At 30.8% G+C, this 18,932-nt stretch overlaps 1 protein-coding gene across 2 annotated transcripts in view; it reads right to left on the reverse strand.

Moving 5' to 3' along the window:
• Positions 1–213: 213 nt before the first annotated feature.
• The window catches only part of LOC142324114 (G-protein coupled receptor Mth2-like), a 52,096-nt gene continuing 33,377 nt past the window's right edge, over positions 214–18,932 (reverse strand). For both annotated transcript variants that reach the window (XM_075364779.1, XM_075364780.1), the window contains exons 2-5: positions 10,256–10,334; positions 8,082–8,266; positions 5,407–5,572; positions 214–1,432 (exon numbers count right to left, since the gene is read on the reverse strand). In XM_075364779.1, coding sequence (XP_075220894.1) covers positions 1,057–1,432; positions 5,407–5,572; positions 8,082–8,266; positions 10,256–10,334 — 806 coding nt within the window. In that variant the 3' untranslated portion in view covers positions 214–1,056. The remainder of the gene's footprint in view (positions 1,433–5,406; positions 5,573–8,081; positions 8,267–10,255; positions 10,335–18,932) is intronic.

Genomic DNA, 18,932 nt, shown 5'->3' on the forward strand with positions numbered 1-18,932 from the left:
CAACTACATTTACTGTAGCTTTTTTTTGGGTAAGAGATCAATTCTGTAGCATGTAAAGTTTGCCAAAACTGACTGGGATTGATCCTGAAAGTGTTAACCAGTGTAATGACTACATTTTAATATAAATTCAGGATAGAGACTATTTTTCTGTTTGTTATTATTAAAATGGCTTGGCAGAAATCTCTTTAACTCCAATAATGAGATGTGTTGCAGTTATTCTTCAATTAATTTAGTTTTATTCTATCAGAATACAACATAAATAGTTTTTGGTTTATAAGACTAAAACCTGTTTCCTAGTGATTCTTGTACTACTAATGTAATCTCACAATTCAGTTAATTGCAGTCTTTCATCAGTCAATGAAATCAAAATGACAATAAATCTATAGTGAGACTGTTCAAAAACACAGTTTTTTTAAAGATAAAATAATACTAAATTTATTTTTATAAATATTTTAAAACTATTAATATATACAAAAAAGTAAAAATATATTAAATATGTACATATTCAGAGAATCTTTAAGTGAGTGTACAATATATAATTAATTTATAATTACCTGACAGATTATTTTATATTTACTATTTGTATAATTCAAAATTTTAGAGATCTTCTGTGTTAAAATATTAATATTTCTTGATTGCATAGTTTATATTTGTAATATCTTTAATTAATCAGTCTCTAAAATGTATATTGCTTAACTTTACATAACTTAACCTAACCTTACTTCTATATTTAGTAAAAATATAAAACTTATAAATATCATTTTATGAGGATGTCATTTATTATTAATAAAGTTCAGTTTTAAATATTTATAATTTTTATACACATATAAACATGCATTTGTGTGTATATATACATTTTACCATAACTAAAGCTATATTTACTTAGCTGGATGATTGTAGCATACCATACAAGATCTTAACATTTTTCCTCTTTTAATCTTAGCTGATTTTAACCAATTAATCAATTGGATCTAATCATCTTCATTCAGTTTTTTCTAAAAACTGTTCATTTTTAGTTTTTTAATCCACCTGATGCTAATTAATTCTCAGAATTATTTAATTTTCCTCACTGATATTAGAAATTGATTTATCGTCAGGTATCATCTCTAGTTCTTGACTTGCATTTCTTGTAGAATTTAATCCAGCTTTAGAATCATTTCTTGTGCTGGGCTGTGATGTACTTGTTGTTGCAGTACTATAAGGTGATGTTGCAGTAGATTCTCTTCTGTATGATGAGAATAGTTTGCTTTTAACAGCTTCTAAATAACGTTTTTTACAAACAAATATTATAAAAATTGGTATGCCCTGTAATAAATTTATGCAGTCACATATTATCCATAATATTGAAGGCTTCTCATTAAAAATCCAGGATATGGGTTCTGTTACCCAAGTTATACCCATAACTAAAAATAATTTAAAGTATAGGTTTAACCTGAAACAAATATTATTATTATTGTCTTTGTTATTAGTATTGTTGTTTGTTGTTGATACTATTATTCAATTTTTATTTAATTTATTAATGAAATAAAATTAACTTAAAAGTACTTTAATAATTTATATCTAAACAACACACTTAATAAAATATTAAATAATTTGATTACATCTATGTATAAATTGTAGACTAACTACTGTTATAGCTATAACAAAATCTTTATCAAATCTCAGAATTTTAAAGTTGATAGATTTCTTATTAAAAAATGAAAACAGTTAGGGTTATAAGGCCAAGTGCATTGGACACTTTTTTAAGGTTCATATTTAATATTGGTGATTTTGATTTAATATTGTGAGACTTACACACCTTGTTTGAATTAATAGTGATATAGAAAAGAGAAGAGGATTGAGATTAAGATAGGAAATGAAATTTTAGAGCAAGTGAAGGAATTTCAGTTCTTAGGGAGCTTTATAACTAATGACATAACTTTCACAGTAGAAATTAAAACAAGAATATCAAGAAGTAAACAGGCATTTAATAGGAAGGGAAGACTGCTGTGTGGAAAGTTAAACTTACGTGTTAAGGAAGATATGAATGACATGTTTTATTTGGAGTGTGATGCTGCTGTATGGAGCTGAAATATTTGGATGATGAGAGAAGCAGACAGAAAATGAATTGAGACTTTTGAGATGTAGGCATAGTGCAGCATGGTAAATGTTAGGTGGAAAGACTATTTAACGAATGAAGAAGAATTAAGGAGAATTGGAGAGAACAGGAAAATAATGCTAAAAGCGATTGAATATAGGAAATTATAGGAATTAGTGGATGTGTTAGAAGGCTTGGTGAATGGAAGGAAAGCAAGAGGCAAGAGGAAGGAAGAGATTTCAAAAGATGAGATAATGAAAAAGGGAAAATATGCTGAAACAAAGAGCAAAGAATAGAACAAAGTGGAGAGTAGCAACCATGACAGGAATTGTCCTAATGGCAGAACACTATGAATGAATGATATAGATTTAAAAGTATTTCTTTACATACAAGCATTTTCATAATAATTTACTTGAGTGATCAGTCTTGAGACCATTTATTATCGATGTCAACGGTTTACACTCTTAGGGAAAGTAATTATATGAAATTTCATGTTACTTTATTGTTTATTCTGTTGAAACTAAAATAGGGTTAGTTGACCAATTATACAGTATGTTGGTGGATAGTATCAAATGGAACACAATTGCACAGATGGCTGAAATTTTTGCATTAGGTACCTTGAACCCTGTTCTTAGGTAAATCTTATATATTTTTAAAAGACAGCACTTTTTAAATAAAATTTAAGCTATTTAATGCTTAGTTATTTAAGACAATATGACAAACAACATCTGGGTGAAGTTATTTGCTTATACTGAAGTTACCCAGTAATTTTGTTTCCTTTCTGATAATTGCAGAATAAGCTAGGTCTTTCAATCAAAAACTAAAGTCAAAATACTTTAATCAAAACTTTTTATAAAAAGTTTTTATACTTAGTGGTGAAAAAATTTAATAAAACACTATGAAGTATTACTTCCCTTTCTTACCAAGAGGTTGGATAACTCTTTGTCTACAGTTCCATACTTAAAAGGAACTCATTGAAACAAAATATCTTTCTTATTCTGTTGGATGCCTTTTGCTGTTGATTTGTATAAAGAATCACATGGGTCTGTCCTATGTAGAATTTTAAAGACTCTATTCCACTTCTTTGGAATTGTAAGAATCACACAATATAATGACTTTTTTAAATTTTTAGTACTTCCTTTCCAGCTGCTTAATATGGATTTGAATACTAGATCATGGATATCCATGATCTAGTATTCAAATCCGTCCACCAAAATCTTTGGTGGTTGGGTTTCAATTAACCACGCATCTCAGAAGTGATCGACTTATGACTGTACAAAACTACACTTCATTTACAATCATACATATCATCCTCATTCATCCTCTGAAGTAAGACCTTACAGTGTTTCCGGAGGCTAAACAGAAAACGGAAAGAAAAGCTGCTTAATAGGTTTAAGAGATGCTAAAAACAGAAACTGATTTTAGCTCTCATTCTTCTCTTCTATCTGATAGGCATTGGTTGAAGTATTTATAGTGTAGTCTAGCACCTTCAGTTCCATGGCTATTTATCAATGAATCATCAAATATATTAATGTAATAACTCATTTTTTAAATTGAAGTTGTTAATTTCTGTTTAAGTTTTATTAATATTCTTCACTTCTTAGGGTAAATTAGCCTCTCTTAATTTTATAAAATACAGTAAATCTATAATTAGTTTTAATGTGAGGTCTGATGGTTATTCCTCAAGTAATAAAGTTTCAGGCTTTCTGAATTAGTAATTATTTATCATTATGAACACTGGTTATAATTGTGAATACATGTGTGTTTATTAGCTTCTGCTACTAAAATACTGTTGGATATAATTTGAAACTCTTTTATTATAGCATCTTATTGTTATTTAAACTGCTTCTACTAAATTAATAATAGTTACTAGCAATTTTTTTTTTTATTGGGCAGCAACCAGACATTACTGTAATAGTGGATTAAATGAATTTTTATTTTCAAAATGATTTATAATAGTATTATTCTAGGAAAGAGAAAACATTTCTGAGTCATTTGGTATAAAAATCACAATTCAGGAAATCTGACTTATTTTAAGGAACTGATTCAGAAAACTGACAGTATTTTACTAGGGGTTTGTCCTCCATACAATGTTAATGAAAACAAAAGTCTTTACTCTTTAGAAGAAATTTTAAGAGATATTGACTGCTATGTTTTATTGGCCATTAATGAATACCTACATATTTCATTAAAACTGTACTCAAAATAGTTTATCATTGGTAATACAGTAACTGGTTTTTTAAAGGTTTGGTCACTGACATTTTACCTTACTTCACATCCTTTTTGGTGTACTTATCTTTGAGATATCTCAGATGTCATTAAAACTGATGGTTTTTAAAGCATTAAAGTGATGGAATTTATTGTTTTATCCATTACTCTTTTACTTCTGTTAATTTAGTTGTAGTTTTGTGAACAATTGGTTGATTAGTTTCAAATTTCATAAATGGTAGTCTACAATGAAGTTCAATTAATATAGTGAAAGTAAAATAAAGTACAGAGTGTAATGAATTATTAATAGTAATTGATAATGGAAGGTTAGCCCCTGCTAATAATAACCTTCTTGTATTACTAATACCTTAAGTACAGAATATTATCATATTCTGTATTACCACCATTTTATGTTTCCAGCAACAATGGACATTCCTGATTAATGATTATTGTCAAGGAGATACTTCAATTACATTCCAGTTTTTTCTTCAGTATTTTTCAGTTTTTTAACTGTATTAAGAAATAGTTTCTACAAAGAGCACCCACCAGATGGTAATATATGATTAGCTGATGTGCGCTTCAGTTCAATTAGCAAGAAATAAGTATTGCATAAAATATTATATAAAAGGTTCAAAGTTATTAAGGAAAAAAATGTTATATAAAGCAAATCCAATAAAAATGTAGAATACAGCAAACAAATTAACATGAAATATAAGCCTGTGAAGAAGTGCATCAAGCCGGTTGACTGATAAAAGTAAAAACAAAATATTCTTATTCGACTTCAAAAAGAATTAAATTGGCTGCTTCAGAATGATAGAAAATTTGATGAATAATATTTACTCTAAACTGATGTTACTGTGAGAAAAACTAACAGTATATTCAAAGAATGATTAAAGAGATCAGTTTTCTAAAATCAAATTGGTTCTGAATTTCAAGAAGTTCTTTAATGTTTAACTGTTTGATTAATCTTTTAGTTAAAAAGTCAGTTCCTAAGGTGATATGATTCTGATTTATTTTTAATATTTGGTTGAATTGACATACAAAAACATCTCAAAAACTAAAAACTATAACCACATATAAAAAACATGAGTTAACAAAATGGATGTAGATGAAAAACTCACCTTTCTTTTTCTGCTGAATTATTTATCTGATTTTCACCAGTTCGTAAGACGTTTGTTTGCTTTTTATGTTTGAATAGTTTTAAAGCTGTAGATGAAAACATGATTACATTTAATAAAAGCAGCAATATTAATGGAAAGAAATAGAATAACATTTTGGATTTATTATCTGAAACAGTAAAGAAAAAGAAATATAATTTTTTTATTCAGGTGGTACTTTTTGTCTAGAAATTCATTAGGCAAAATAATAAAGCAAATTTTTAGAATTCCAAACCTGTTGCCTAAATGGAGAATTTTTTATCAGTAGATGATCTGTTAAATAAATTACCACAATACTTAATTTTTCTAACTTCACTTACTGCCCATCAGAGAAGGAGCATACATATAAAAAAAAAAATAGTTATAAAAAAAATCTTTTTGTTGGTAAATTTTTAGTAAACTGATCTAAAACATTTAAAAAGGAACTTTCTAGAGACAGTGAGACTGAGCTATTTATACATCAGTTGAATCCTTTGTTACAATTTTGGGAACAAATACTTTCTTTAAGGAAGTTTGGTTTTCTTAGATAGTTCTCAAGTATATTCAGGTTTACTGTGTCATACACTTGAACAATGACACCAAAATTTGTTTAAAAATTATTTTAATCAAGTTAAGTAGAAATCTGAAGAAATTTTTTTATGGTTATTTTCATCTTTCAGTGAGAAAAGAATTATTTACCTGATAGTATAAGAAAAATCTACGTATACTATTTTCTTAGCAGAAGTAAAAATATTTTAATTTAAAAAAAAAATATTTTATTGTAACTTTTAGCCACTATCAACTACTGAATTTCAACTAATTCACTTTTTCAGTTTCTTTTTCTTCCACATCTCCTTCTATCATTTCACAGTGATTTTCATTTCTTTCTTCTGTCCAGATATAATTATTCTGTTGTTTTTGTTTTCCCTGAAACCTGAGATGTTTTGTAAATCCTTTCTCATTGGTGAATGTTTTGTAATGTCTTCTTGTGTTATTTTCAGATTTTTCATCTCTTTCAGTTTTTCTGATCCAGTTGTTATTGGTTTTTAGATTTTTGAAGTTTGTAAATATCCATTTTACCAGCCTGTTTGGGTTCATTTTTTGTAGGTACTGTAGAAGGTGATTCTTCTTTTTCTGATTACATCCAAAATTTTCTCTACGTTCATGTACAGTTTGTTACTGTGTCTTCTTCTTCTGTATTCTTCTCTGTCCTTGATGGACTCTGGGACTTTTCTGAGTATTCTTTGTTCTTTTATTTATAGTTTATTGATTAGAAGTTTCTTGTTAAATGTCAGTCATTCAGTTGCATTTATAGGTTCCTAACAAATGACTGTAACATAGTGTCTAGTTTAGTGTTTGTTGATATTGATTCCTTACTGTAGGTGTTCTTAGTTAATTGATAATGTTGTTCCATTCTATTGATTCTTGACCTGCTAGCTACTTTTCAGAGACATTGGCTTCAATTATCTCCCCTAGGTACCTGGTTTTATTAATTTTCCCATATGCCATTATTAGTTTTTTGGGGGCTGATTAAATGTTCATCATGTAATTTTATTTATTGTTAATTTTTTTTAAGTATTGAATTTCCCAAAATTTATTCTATAATCAGGTTCCCTGATAAAATCTTGTGTGTTTACAAGGAAATATTACTTAAATTTAACAATTTAATTTTTTGTCTTCCGTGGTGAAACAGCAGCATCTCTGTCATTCATTCGGTGGTTCTGGATTTGAATCCTGGTCAGACACGTCATTTTTTATTCACCACAAAAAACCCATTTCATTAAAATATTTTTCTCAACGCACCAGTTGCAGGTTGCTTGATAGTTGGTTGATGCCAGAAAATACTTTATGTAATTTTAATACAAGATTTGGCAATTTTATGCTTTTATTCTGAACTTTATGTTACAGTATTTTCACGAATAAGATTTATTTGGCTTTTGAAATTAGATCTTACAAGTTAGGTTACAGCATATTTAATTTTGTTTGCCTAACAGTTTGTTAGGCAAATGACCTGTTCTCAGCAAATGGCAAATAGTTTATTCAGTTTATCTGTTTTCATTAACTTAACGTTCATTAGAATGAGCTGACAGCCATGTTTGGTGGTTCAATGTGTTTGGTAAGCAGTTAACTATTGGGCAGAAAAAATAGTTTGTACTGAAGTGAAACAACAGTTTGTTTTTTATGAGCAACAACAGTTTAGCCAAATTGTTTAATATTTTCTGACACATCAGTAGTCAACAGTACTGTTTTCTGGAACTCACAACTATTAAAATTACACACTTACTGCGATGATGTTCAAGAACTGAAATAACCAGGTAAAACATTTCTGATTAGTTTCCAACTTTTGTTGCTGAGAGTAGGATTGAGATGCTAAATTACTTATTTTTTTAATAATCAAGCTAACTTTCATCAGGTTAACTATGTCACCTGTCCAAATAGCAGAATATAGTACGGTAAAAAAAAATATATAGTTCACACTATTAACTAATAACATGCAAATCATTAACCATAGAACTGGCAGCTGTCAGTTGATTATAATTTAGCTGTGTAGTTTTTAATTAATCAGTATATATGTGGAAGAAAGATGTTCTTTACCAGTGGATAAAATTGTTATAATTTATTTAAAAAATTATTAATTAGTGTAATACACATTAAGTTACCATTTATGATGCAATATTTAACTCCAACCATCGGCTTATATCTATTGCCATCTGGAAGTACTAAATCGGCGATAAAGGTTGCTGTACAAATAATCACTGGACATCCCCATGCGTACAAGCAATATTTCATGAATTTTCGCCATTCCTGATATTTTGTCATGCTACGAGCTCGTAAAGAACGTCCGCTATAAATAAAAGATATTTCAAATATGAAATTACATCGTCAAAGAGTTTGTGTATGTGTGGGTGTTTCATGCTTGAAAGTGCATAAGATTTTAGGCGAAAGCTAAGTCTATTTTTTGTTTTCTTTGTTGTTAGTCATAAATAGGGAGTTATTATTCCTCTTTAATATTCTGAAAATCATGCGAAATTTTTAAACACAATGAGAAAAAAATGTTTGACTTCGTTATTATTTCTTAAGCGTTGAATATTCAAGTCTGAATATTTGCGTAATTTTTGTTTTTCGTTTAGAAGGAATCAGACGGTAATATTATAAGGATATTAAGGTAATTTTGATTGTATTATTAGCCTTTATTTTATTTTTGGTAATAAATCTGTCAAAAGAGTAGAAGTAATTAGAAAATTTTTATCAGAAATATCTATAGAATTTAAGACGGGAGCAGTTTTAAGGACAGAGAAAGTATTCTCTCTGTCATTTATAAAAAATCATTCCTCAGAATTTCCAACGACAGAGCTTCACCCAAAACTAAATTGGCACCTGAATTTAAATGCAACCGGTGACGCGGGGACATACAGCACTTGCATCCGTAAAGGAACAATGCCGTATTGTACCGATGGTCTCCTTACACCACTATTCACTTTCCTTCCGGAAAGTGATAATAAAACCGATGATAATAATGTCTTTAGGATAGAAATCTTTAGATACAGCCCGTCCTCATGAAATATAAAATCCGACCTTGCCATCAAAATTATTCGATAATCTAATTAAAAAAATGTTTTATAATAGTGGTCAAATCTCTCTGACGGCTTTTACCAAACAAAAAGACTTTAGAAGATTTAGGTGGCCTTTCGTTTCTTTAATTTAACGACGGTGAAGCCGTCACTGCCAAGGGTTTCCTCTTTCCGTTCGGTTTAACAACCCATGTTTTTTTCCTCAAACGGTAGTGTTTTTTTTTTTTTTTTTTTTTTTTATATTTCCAAGATAGATGCTGAGATTTATGTCGTACAGAGGCGATTCTCTTGAAAGAATTGATTTTCTCTGTCACACTATATTAGAGTAGTCGGTTACTTGAAGTCGTGCGGCCTAAGCCTCCCTTTTCTCTGATGTCGAGAGACTGAGATCAGAATGCCGGAACAGCCCTTACAGCCTAACCTTATTTGGGAAAAGAAGAAGAAAAACATTTTGATGGATCATTGAAACAATAAAAACGCTAAAGGACTAAAAACACATTATCTGAAAAACGCGAATAATTAAAAATACATTTTTTAGTATTGCTTATTTATTTTTTAAAATAAATAATACCTAATTCAAGACAAAAAAAAATTATATGAAAGTAAATTAAATATTAAGCGTAATCTAAAACTTTTAACATGCAGATAAAATTATTAGATAAATTAGGTTAGGTGGCTCTTTTACAAGTTTAGGATTCTTGGCATATTTTGCCTTATACCCGGCTTAGAATGGTTTATTGTACATTTGCTCAGGTATTTTTCTCATATGGCATCATTTTGGTTTGGTGGAATACTGTTGACTGTGTACTCCAGCCGCTACTAATTACTCTTAACTCCTTATTAAAAACGTGTCTGGTTAAACCGTATGTTTTTCCTAGTAATTTACTTTATTCTTTGTTTGAAGTTGATAATTTTGGAAGTTTATATATTAAAAATATATTACATTATGTTGGCAAGCAATAAAATTATAAACAGATTTAATCCGGCTTAAAAGAGCTGCACTTACACAAATAATACCCATAATGCAATATTAAAATTTGTATAATTTCAATATGATTAAATTCAGCAGCGTTTCAAAAAAGCTAATCGTCAATATTTTTTATAAATCTATATTAAATCTGTACTCTGTTTATAAAGCCAAGCATTTTTATTATTTTACGGCGTAGTTACACATCTAAAAAATATATTTTTTACATTTGTATCCATAAATTAACTTTTTTTTATTACTACAATATATATCTATATATATTTTAATTTATTACCTGAAAACTTGCCAGATGTCATAACACATAGCATTTAACCAAAAAAAATTTGCTAATAACGTGACGTGGGCAGCGTATCCTGAAAAAAAAATACCAAATTTGTTAGTCTTAAATAAATATAAATATTGTAGCCTAGTAAACACAATGTAGTTACTGGAAAATTAATCTACTTATTCATGACACATAAGAATTAGTGTTTGTCATTGAGAAAACAAACTAGGAAGACCGTGAATTAATTGTGTAGATGGACATAAAAATGAAGATTTGAGGTAATAACAACTACCTCCAGGTGATGACATAATGGTTTTATTTAAAATAGGAAAGGTTACTTGTAAAGTAACTCGGAATTGTACAACTTTTTTTGAAGTTTATTAAAGATAGAAAAATAATTTAAAAAATAAATAAATGGTTGGCCATTAAAAATCCTCTAATCGTAAATTATTTGTGGGATTAAAATAAAAATAAAGTAAAACGTTTTTTATTGATTGAACTTTTCACATAAGTGAAAAGTTATGTTACACAAGAGTTCAGTTAAAATGGATTTACGCGCAAACAAGAAGATTTACTGTTACTAGCTGCGGCACTTTTCAGTACTTAAATTATTAGCAAAGCGTCTTCCTAATACTACACAGCGACCAAAGCAATCAAATCCGTGTTTAATTCAAAAAATGATGTTTAGATCTGTGCAGTGATTCTTGATATTAAAATTTTTTGTCGTCCAATATAAGGTGTTTTATGTATTCAAAAGTTCACAATTGGAAATGTGATTCATTGCTCAATAGCAAATCGATTAGCGAATTTTGTTAAAGTTTATATAATTTAAAAGTTTTCGATAAATAATCATACGATTAGCACAGTCAGAGTTATTTATGGTTGTACTTTGAATATTATATGAATACTACATAAATCGTTATGAAAAATCCATGCGCGATGGTCAACAAACCGAGTGAAACTGAATCATAACGGGCAGACCGTTTGGCTTCGTAGAATTTCATCTCTTATGACGTCTACGTTTTTAAATATACGTACATTTTTTGTTTACTAGAAACTTTTTGTTTAATGCTGAACCGGTTTTTTTCAAATCCTGAAACAGATTTTAATGACGTGGGATGACGCTACCGCATCATTCCAGTGGATATTAAACTGGCGTCGAAACAACCATTAAGCAGTCATAAAACGTTTTACTATCTATGTAAAATCTCTCTCTTTTTCTGTTTAGCCTCCGGAACTGCCGTAAGATGTTACTTCAGAAGATGAATGGGGATGATATGTATGAGTGCAAATGAAGTGTAGTCTTGTACAGTCTCAGTTCGACCATTCCTGAGATGTTTGGTTAATTGAAAACCTAACCACCAAAGAACACCGGTATCCACGATCTAGTATTTAAATCTTTATAAAAGTAACTGCCTTTACTAGGATTTGAACCTTAGAACTCTCAACTTCGAAACCATCCCAATCCCGTAGGGGAAGACACCCGCCTTGTGACGCTTCCGGTCGCCCCCCCCTTCCTAGCAAGGCTAGGAAGGGGGGGTTAGCTAGTTCGCTAGCTAACCGGTTAGCTAGCGAACTAGCTAACCGAGTTCGCGGAAGCACGAACCCCGCGCCTAGTTCTACTTTTACTGAGTTCTAATTTTACTTGTAAATATCTCAGATTTCGAGGCAAATTGAAAATCAACATAACACCTAAAATGTTGTTCGCAACAACGAAAATTTAGTCCTAGTTTCCTTAGTGAATTCAACTTCAGTTCATACCCCTGACTTGGTTAATTTACGGACTCCGGTCTGGTCTACAAGGGAAAGGCGGACAGAACTCTTACTGCCACTCAGCTCCATTGCAGAGTCCCGCATGACATTTACTTCACCTTACTACCATCGTCGAGATGCCGCTACAACTCACGTCTGCATGGGAATCCATGCCCTCGGCAGTACAGTCGCCATCCCGCTGACAGTGATGTTTGCTCATTCAAAAACTGCCCTCGTCAAAACTGTGCTATGGGTTACCATAAAGCCGTGAGCTCACGGCTTTATGGTAACCCATATCCTCGGCAGTGCAGTCGCCGTTCCACCGACAGCTCACATTCAAATAATAATCACCACAATTTCTATCTAACTATGGCTCGATGCCAACACGCCTACCTCCGGCCAATTAACTGCCCAAGCGGTCCCTAGTCACCCGGGGTGCTACTCTACTATACCCCTTCAGCCGTTCTGCTCAGAGCGAGGAAACGGAGGAAGCCAACCGCAATAGTCCATTCTCTGCGAGTCTTCCAGTTGCCTCGCAGATCAAAGAAGGAATCCACTCTCTCCCTAACAATTCTGGTACATTCAGCATCGTATCCGGGACAAACGTAAAGGACATGGTCCACAGTGTCGTCGACCTTACAATTCTGGCACAAGCCCAAATCAACCAAACCAAACCTTGCCAAACTATTCCTAAAAGCACCGTTTCCTGAAAGGAATTAAGTTGTGTACCGATTGGGGGGAGACCAGTCTAATTGCTCGTAGCTCCCTAGCATTTGGAAAAATACCATGCGTGTATCGACCAGTAGAAGAATCGTTCCACCGAGCTTGCCAAGAGTTAAAACCTTGGTCTTCGATTTCTTGCATACTCCCAGAAGTAAGAAGGCCTCCCTTCTTAGAAACATACCGCTTGCTACGTTCCGTAGCTATCACTGGGTTTAATGCCGATGATCACAGATACTGCCTCTCTCGAGACAGTTCTGTAGCCACCGACAATAGCTAACAATAGAAGACGTTGGGCTCGAAATAGAATATCCCTATAACATTGGAATTGTAAACGATGAGCGCAGATGGGCTCAGCGTTCAACATTATGATCTCACAGACACTTTTGTAAAGAATAAGCATGGTACGATAATTCAACCCCCAATCGAGATGTATGACTCTAGGAACAGCAAAGAAGGCGGCAGTGGTCTTCCTTGCGATAAACTGAAGGTGCTCCTTGAATTAAAGCCTCTCATCAAGGATGACACCTAGATATTTCTGAACGGTGACATACCTAATCGGAAGGCCGTCCATCACGACTCGTGGGTGACGAGTCACGGCTAGACGTTCTTTAAGAAGCATCATAGTGGTTTTCTCCGCACTGAAAACTATCTTATGCTGAAGACTCCACAACCTGAGAATCTTGCATGCCTGTGTCGCCCTGAGCTCTATCTCGGCATGCGAGTTGCTCTCGACCAGCCGACTTCGAAATCAGCTGATTTGCGATGACGAGTTTAACTACTAGACCAATCCGGTGGAGTATCTATGAACAATGCTTTAATCGCAAACGCGCTGTCTAGCCGTCCAACATTAATAAAATTAAATACAGTAGAAAGAACTGTATATATTATTACCGAAAATATCCGAAGATTTGACCATCATATCTTTGGGGCTACGTTATGCATTTTATACGTTAGGTACCAATTGATAACGGCGTCCCTTTTCGTTAAGCGACAACGTACATATTTCTATGTTAATCTTAGATTCGCTTAGCTAGAATTCGTTATTAATTAGAATTCAAACGTAAACAGTACCAAGTAGATAAATAAAGAAATATCAGCGCTAAAATATAATTTTATGGGCAAACATCGATCTGTGATGTTGTTTACATAAAGGAAAGCTTTTAGATTTACAAGTTACACAATTCCATTCACCGTAAAAGACTTGTTATGTAATGAATATCATTACTTTCAGAAAAAGTATTAACTCTTAATAACATCTGTTGCACCTCACGTGTTTTTATGCTTCGCATATGTGTTTGTATGCTTCGCAGCCTCAAGAAAGACTGGAATGGATACCGTAAAATAAGAAATTAATATACCCATTCCTTTTCAAAAACAATGTGTTGCACTTTCAACTGAACAGGAGAAAAATTAAACGGGTTTAATTAAAACAAGTTTATTATGAATAACTGATAATTTAGGTAAAGCAGTGTTAATTATTACATCCTTGTACGAAGTAAAGGAAGTATTGTGATCGCGAAAAATTTCAGTTTTCAGATTTCAATAGAAATATCCATTTTGACCATCACTGAATCCATTTTGATTAGTTACGGCGTGACGTCTGTACATACGTACGGATGTATCTCGCATAACTCAAAAACGATTAGCCGTAGATTGTTGAAATTTTGGATTTAGGACTGTAGTAACATCTAGTTGTGCACCTCCCCTTTTAATTGCAATCGACTGAACCAAAAGTGTCCAAAAAACCCAAAATCCAAACAGATTTGGATTTTGGGTTTTTTTAGTCAAGAAGAAGTCCAAAATCCAAACAAATTTGGATTTTGGACTTCTTCTTAACTGCAGTAATAAGCCCTCATTGAGAGCTTTGAATGATATTTCATGAGTGGTATTTATTTTCATTGGTTCCAGAGTTACAGCCAAATAAAAGTTTAATTAATGAAATATTTGGATCTTAGGGGAAGGCACATCGGTTCGAATCAGACTTCATCTCCTTTTTTTTTAATTTAAATATATTGATTTATTAATAATTATTAACCTCTCATTGTAAACAGATCTTTACGATGAATAATAATTCAATAACAAAAAAAAAAAAAAAAATGAAAAATATCAGAAGTTTTTAATGAAATAAAATTTCTGTACTTTTCATTTTTTTTTAAATGTGAAAATGTAATTTAATAGGCGTACAAGGAAGTCATGTGTTGTCCACATCAGATTTTTTTTTATTTCCAACCAGGGTACGAGAGTTTAAATATAACAGCGTTATTCGTGAAAAAGCGTAGATTATTCTGTATTTACGGAGAGATTCGCTTGATTTTCGCAATTGGCTAAACAAACAATTTTTAAGAAATGCGAGGTGATAACAGAAAATAAAATAAACTAAATGCTAATAACTTTGAAGTAAATAACATAGAAATAATAAAATAAATTAATGTGCATATGTGTTATGTATAAATTAATTTATTAAGCCAAATGTAATAGGAATAAATGGAATTTTAGAATATCTGAGAGAACGAACTAAAATAGAATCGTTCTAATGATTATTGTATATACTCGTATGTATTTTTTTATTTTTCAAACAAGTAAAAGGCATTGAACAAAGTTGTAATAATCTTTAAAAAAATTCAGCATAACATAGAGGTTGAGAAAAATAAACAGATATTTCGTGATTTCTTGTTATTTTTAACATTTATACATTTCTAACTCGTTTATCCGAATGATGGATTTTGTTAATGATTATTTTTCCTATAGATTTAAATTATCTGTAACTCTTGGAAATTGTTCGACTTTTAGAAATATGAATATTTTTTTAATCTTTTAACTAAAAGTAGAAATATTATTTATTATAAGAACGGAAATTTTTTTACATTTAAAAAATTTAATAATCAAAACAAATCTTTCCATAATTATTATTTATTAAACTTTTTAGAATTTAATCTTTGTATATAAATAGATTTTAGAATTTTACAAGGTTAATATTTGAACAATGGACTGGTGATAAAGTTGTGAGAAAAATCTGCAGAATAATTTAAAAAAAAACTTTTATACATTGATTGACACATCAATACATGAATTCAAAAAAATTGAGTTTTATTTACATATTTTTTAGACAGTGTATATATATATATATATATATATATATATAGTCAAGTAAACAAGTAAACGGGATATATATCCTGTTTAAATAAGGTAGTTTAAATTAATATTGAGCACAATTCTTATGGTGTGTGTGAAAAAAAATAGTTCTATAGAATATATACAGTAGTATTATTTTGAAATATGTATGTATGTATGCATGCATGTGTGTATCTTACGCATAACAGTATGACAAGGTCATTTGGCAGGTTGAATTAGCTTTGATAAAATGACCTTTCTTGTACTGTAAGATATAAAAGTAATAATATTAAGACAGGTTTACAAGAGTTATCACACAGATAATTTTGGCTTAGTCTTATGTATTTTACTACATTGAATCTAAAAATTCGTACTAAGGGTGTAATTTGTTTTTTACCAACTATTCAAATCAAAAGTACAGTATTACTTTAGGTCGCATGATGAGTGATGAAAATGAACTTTACATTTTGAGGTTTTTAGAAGTAGAAATTATCATTCTCTTAAATTGGGGTTTCCTTATATATATATATATAGAGAGAGAGAGAGAGAGAGAGAGGTTTAAGTATAAAATTTATGGCTCGAAAATCTCCAAAACTACAAGATAAATTTCTTTGAAATTTAGATATGCTGCAGTAGTCTATATGAAGTTGTGCATGTGAAAATTTGAGGAAAATTGGTTGAGTCCTTCTTTTTTACGCTCAATTTAAGATGAAAATATTTGAGCGGGGCAAGTTAGAAGCGTGATTCGTTATGATGCTGCAAGTTGGAACGCTGACGTTTCTTTATCTGCTGTATCTGAACCAAATTAAAAAAAAAATATTAAACCAAATTAAATTATCGAAAAGTCGGAATGAATTTAATGTTTTCATTTTTGTTTAATTTGAATAAAAACTATATTTACTTAAGTCTACTATAAGATTTTAACAGAATTGAATTATAAGATTTTTAATGTTACTCTCCTATGGAAAAGTTTTTTTTAAATTGAAACTTAGAAGTAAAGTTATGAATTTTCAGCGGTGGGTAACGGTAATTAGAATATATAAGTTATTGAAAGAAAACGCCTATAAAACAGTGTGATATTACGTTGACTAAACCCACGAAAGGTCTGCCCTTAAAATTCTTTTTTCTTTTTATAATGGTCATTCGTAAAAATTGAGAATTGTTAAAACAATGTATGTTCTCTATTAAGATTAATCACATCTAAAGATATGTTGAGAGTAAGTGTTTATATTAATAAATATGAATATCGGAAGGTACTGAATGAACCACATTTATAAATGGCTCATGGTAGTATTATTTAGAGAAGTGACCTTCAAACTTTTACTGTGACTCATATTTTCTTGAAAAAATTAATTTACCGTAGTAATATGATTTAATTAATAACCTTTATTAATGACATCATAATTGAGTCATTTCAGTTATTATTTTCACTCTGGGATAACCCGGACCAGAGAATTAGATTCGTTCTAGCTTTCATGTGAATACCATCGCGAGTTTTTGCTTTATTCCTACTTTCTTTGATAAAAACGTGTATTTTTCTGTGGTTCTTACATGGGTTTTTTATGTTTATTGTCAGTAATTTATACAATAATGCTTCGTAGCTGTTTAAATCATCCTAACAGTTTTTAATATGTGTGTGGCGAATTAAATTTTAAATCTCAAAGAAAAGAAGCCGAGACATATGCCCTTTTGCTGTTTCTATAAAATAGAGACAGCTTAAAGACTACTCGACAGACTGTTATTTTTGTGTCATAAAAACCTAAGGAATCGCAAAAAAATTCAAGAAAAATGTTGCATATTCTAGTCTTCCTTCAGTCATAAGATCTATTGCACATAGTAAATAGAATTTCCTATTCCTGTTCTGCCAGAAATATGGAGTTTAGAAGAAAATGTTGACTTTAAAGAAGGCTATGATGGTTTAGAAAGTAACGAAGAAAAAGAGGGTCCAGATTTCCAAGGTGAGAGCACTGAACCTCACAAAATTACTCATACAGAACTTAATGTTTAGTTTCGTGATATTAATTTGTCTAAAATGCAGTCAGAGTTACTGGCTTCAGGTTAAAAGGTTAGAACCTCCTCGAAAGTGACATTAAAATATATTTTTTTCCTTGTTAGGTATCAAGAATTTTAGCAACTGAAGACCACAGGGGAAGAAACTGATAAGTCGATTTTTTCAATTTTGTGATTTAGCAGCTCACTAACTTTTAACTTAAGTCATAGTTTTATACAGTGGAACAGTCAGGGGAAAAATATGATAGGTCCCAAGATATAATTAATTTTAAAAACTATGTACAGGGGAATAACATGACGTGTACATGTAGTAAAGGAGAAAAATCTGATAAATCCAGGTAAATTTTGTGGGTTGGTAAACCTGGACCAGCTGACCAGCTGTGTTTATTAGTTTACCGAGTTTCTGAGTTTCGTGAGGTTAGTAATATGAGCTTGTTTAGAGTGAATGTTTTATGTTACTTTAAAATAACGCTGTCATATAGTGAATTGTTGGATGATAATAGCAATAGTGGCAGGAGTAGTTAGAAAATAAAAAATTTTAGAAGACTCCATGATGTTATGAAAAAAATTAAAAATACAATTGCTCGAAACAGATGATCCATGCCACTGTTCTAAAAAAATGCTTTGAATTAATAGCTAAGGAATAAAATAAAAATCTAATAAAGAATATTAATTGTTTGAAGAACAAAGACGAAATTAAATTATATTTAGCTAGTTTATTGTTTTCAGTACCATTTCAGCGAAGAAGACCAAGGAAAATGAAAATGGTGGCTATTTCCGAGATTGTGCGGTTTGTTATCTTGTCAAAGTAAAACGGGAAAACAATGTACACAATATAGAGGTATGTAAAACTGCTTTTACATCGTTGCATGGAATGTCGAGAGCTAAAGTCCCGTGATGGTCTTGTAGTCAAATTAAAACATACCAACGAAGTTCCTAGAGTCTACGTGGAAAACGTAAAAACCGCTCAAATAAAATGGATAAAGAATTTCAAAAAAATAGTTCATGAGCTTATTTCCTCTTTCCAAACTAGAAATAACTGTTACAACTTTAAAAAGTTACAGAGAACTTATTTAGTCGAGGGTTTAAA

This window comes from Lycorma delicatula, chromosome 4 (assembly GCF_047948215.1).
Source record: "Lycorma delicatula isolate Av1 chromosome 4, ASM4794821v1, whole genome shotgun sequence".
NCBI lineage: Eukaryota > Metazoa > Arthropoda > Insecta > Hemiptera > Fulgoridae > Lycorma > Lycorma delicatula.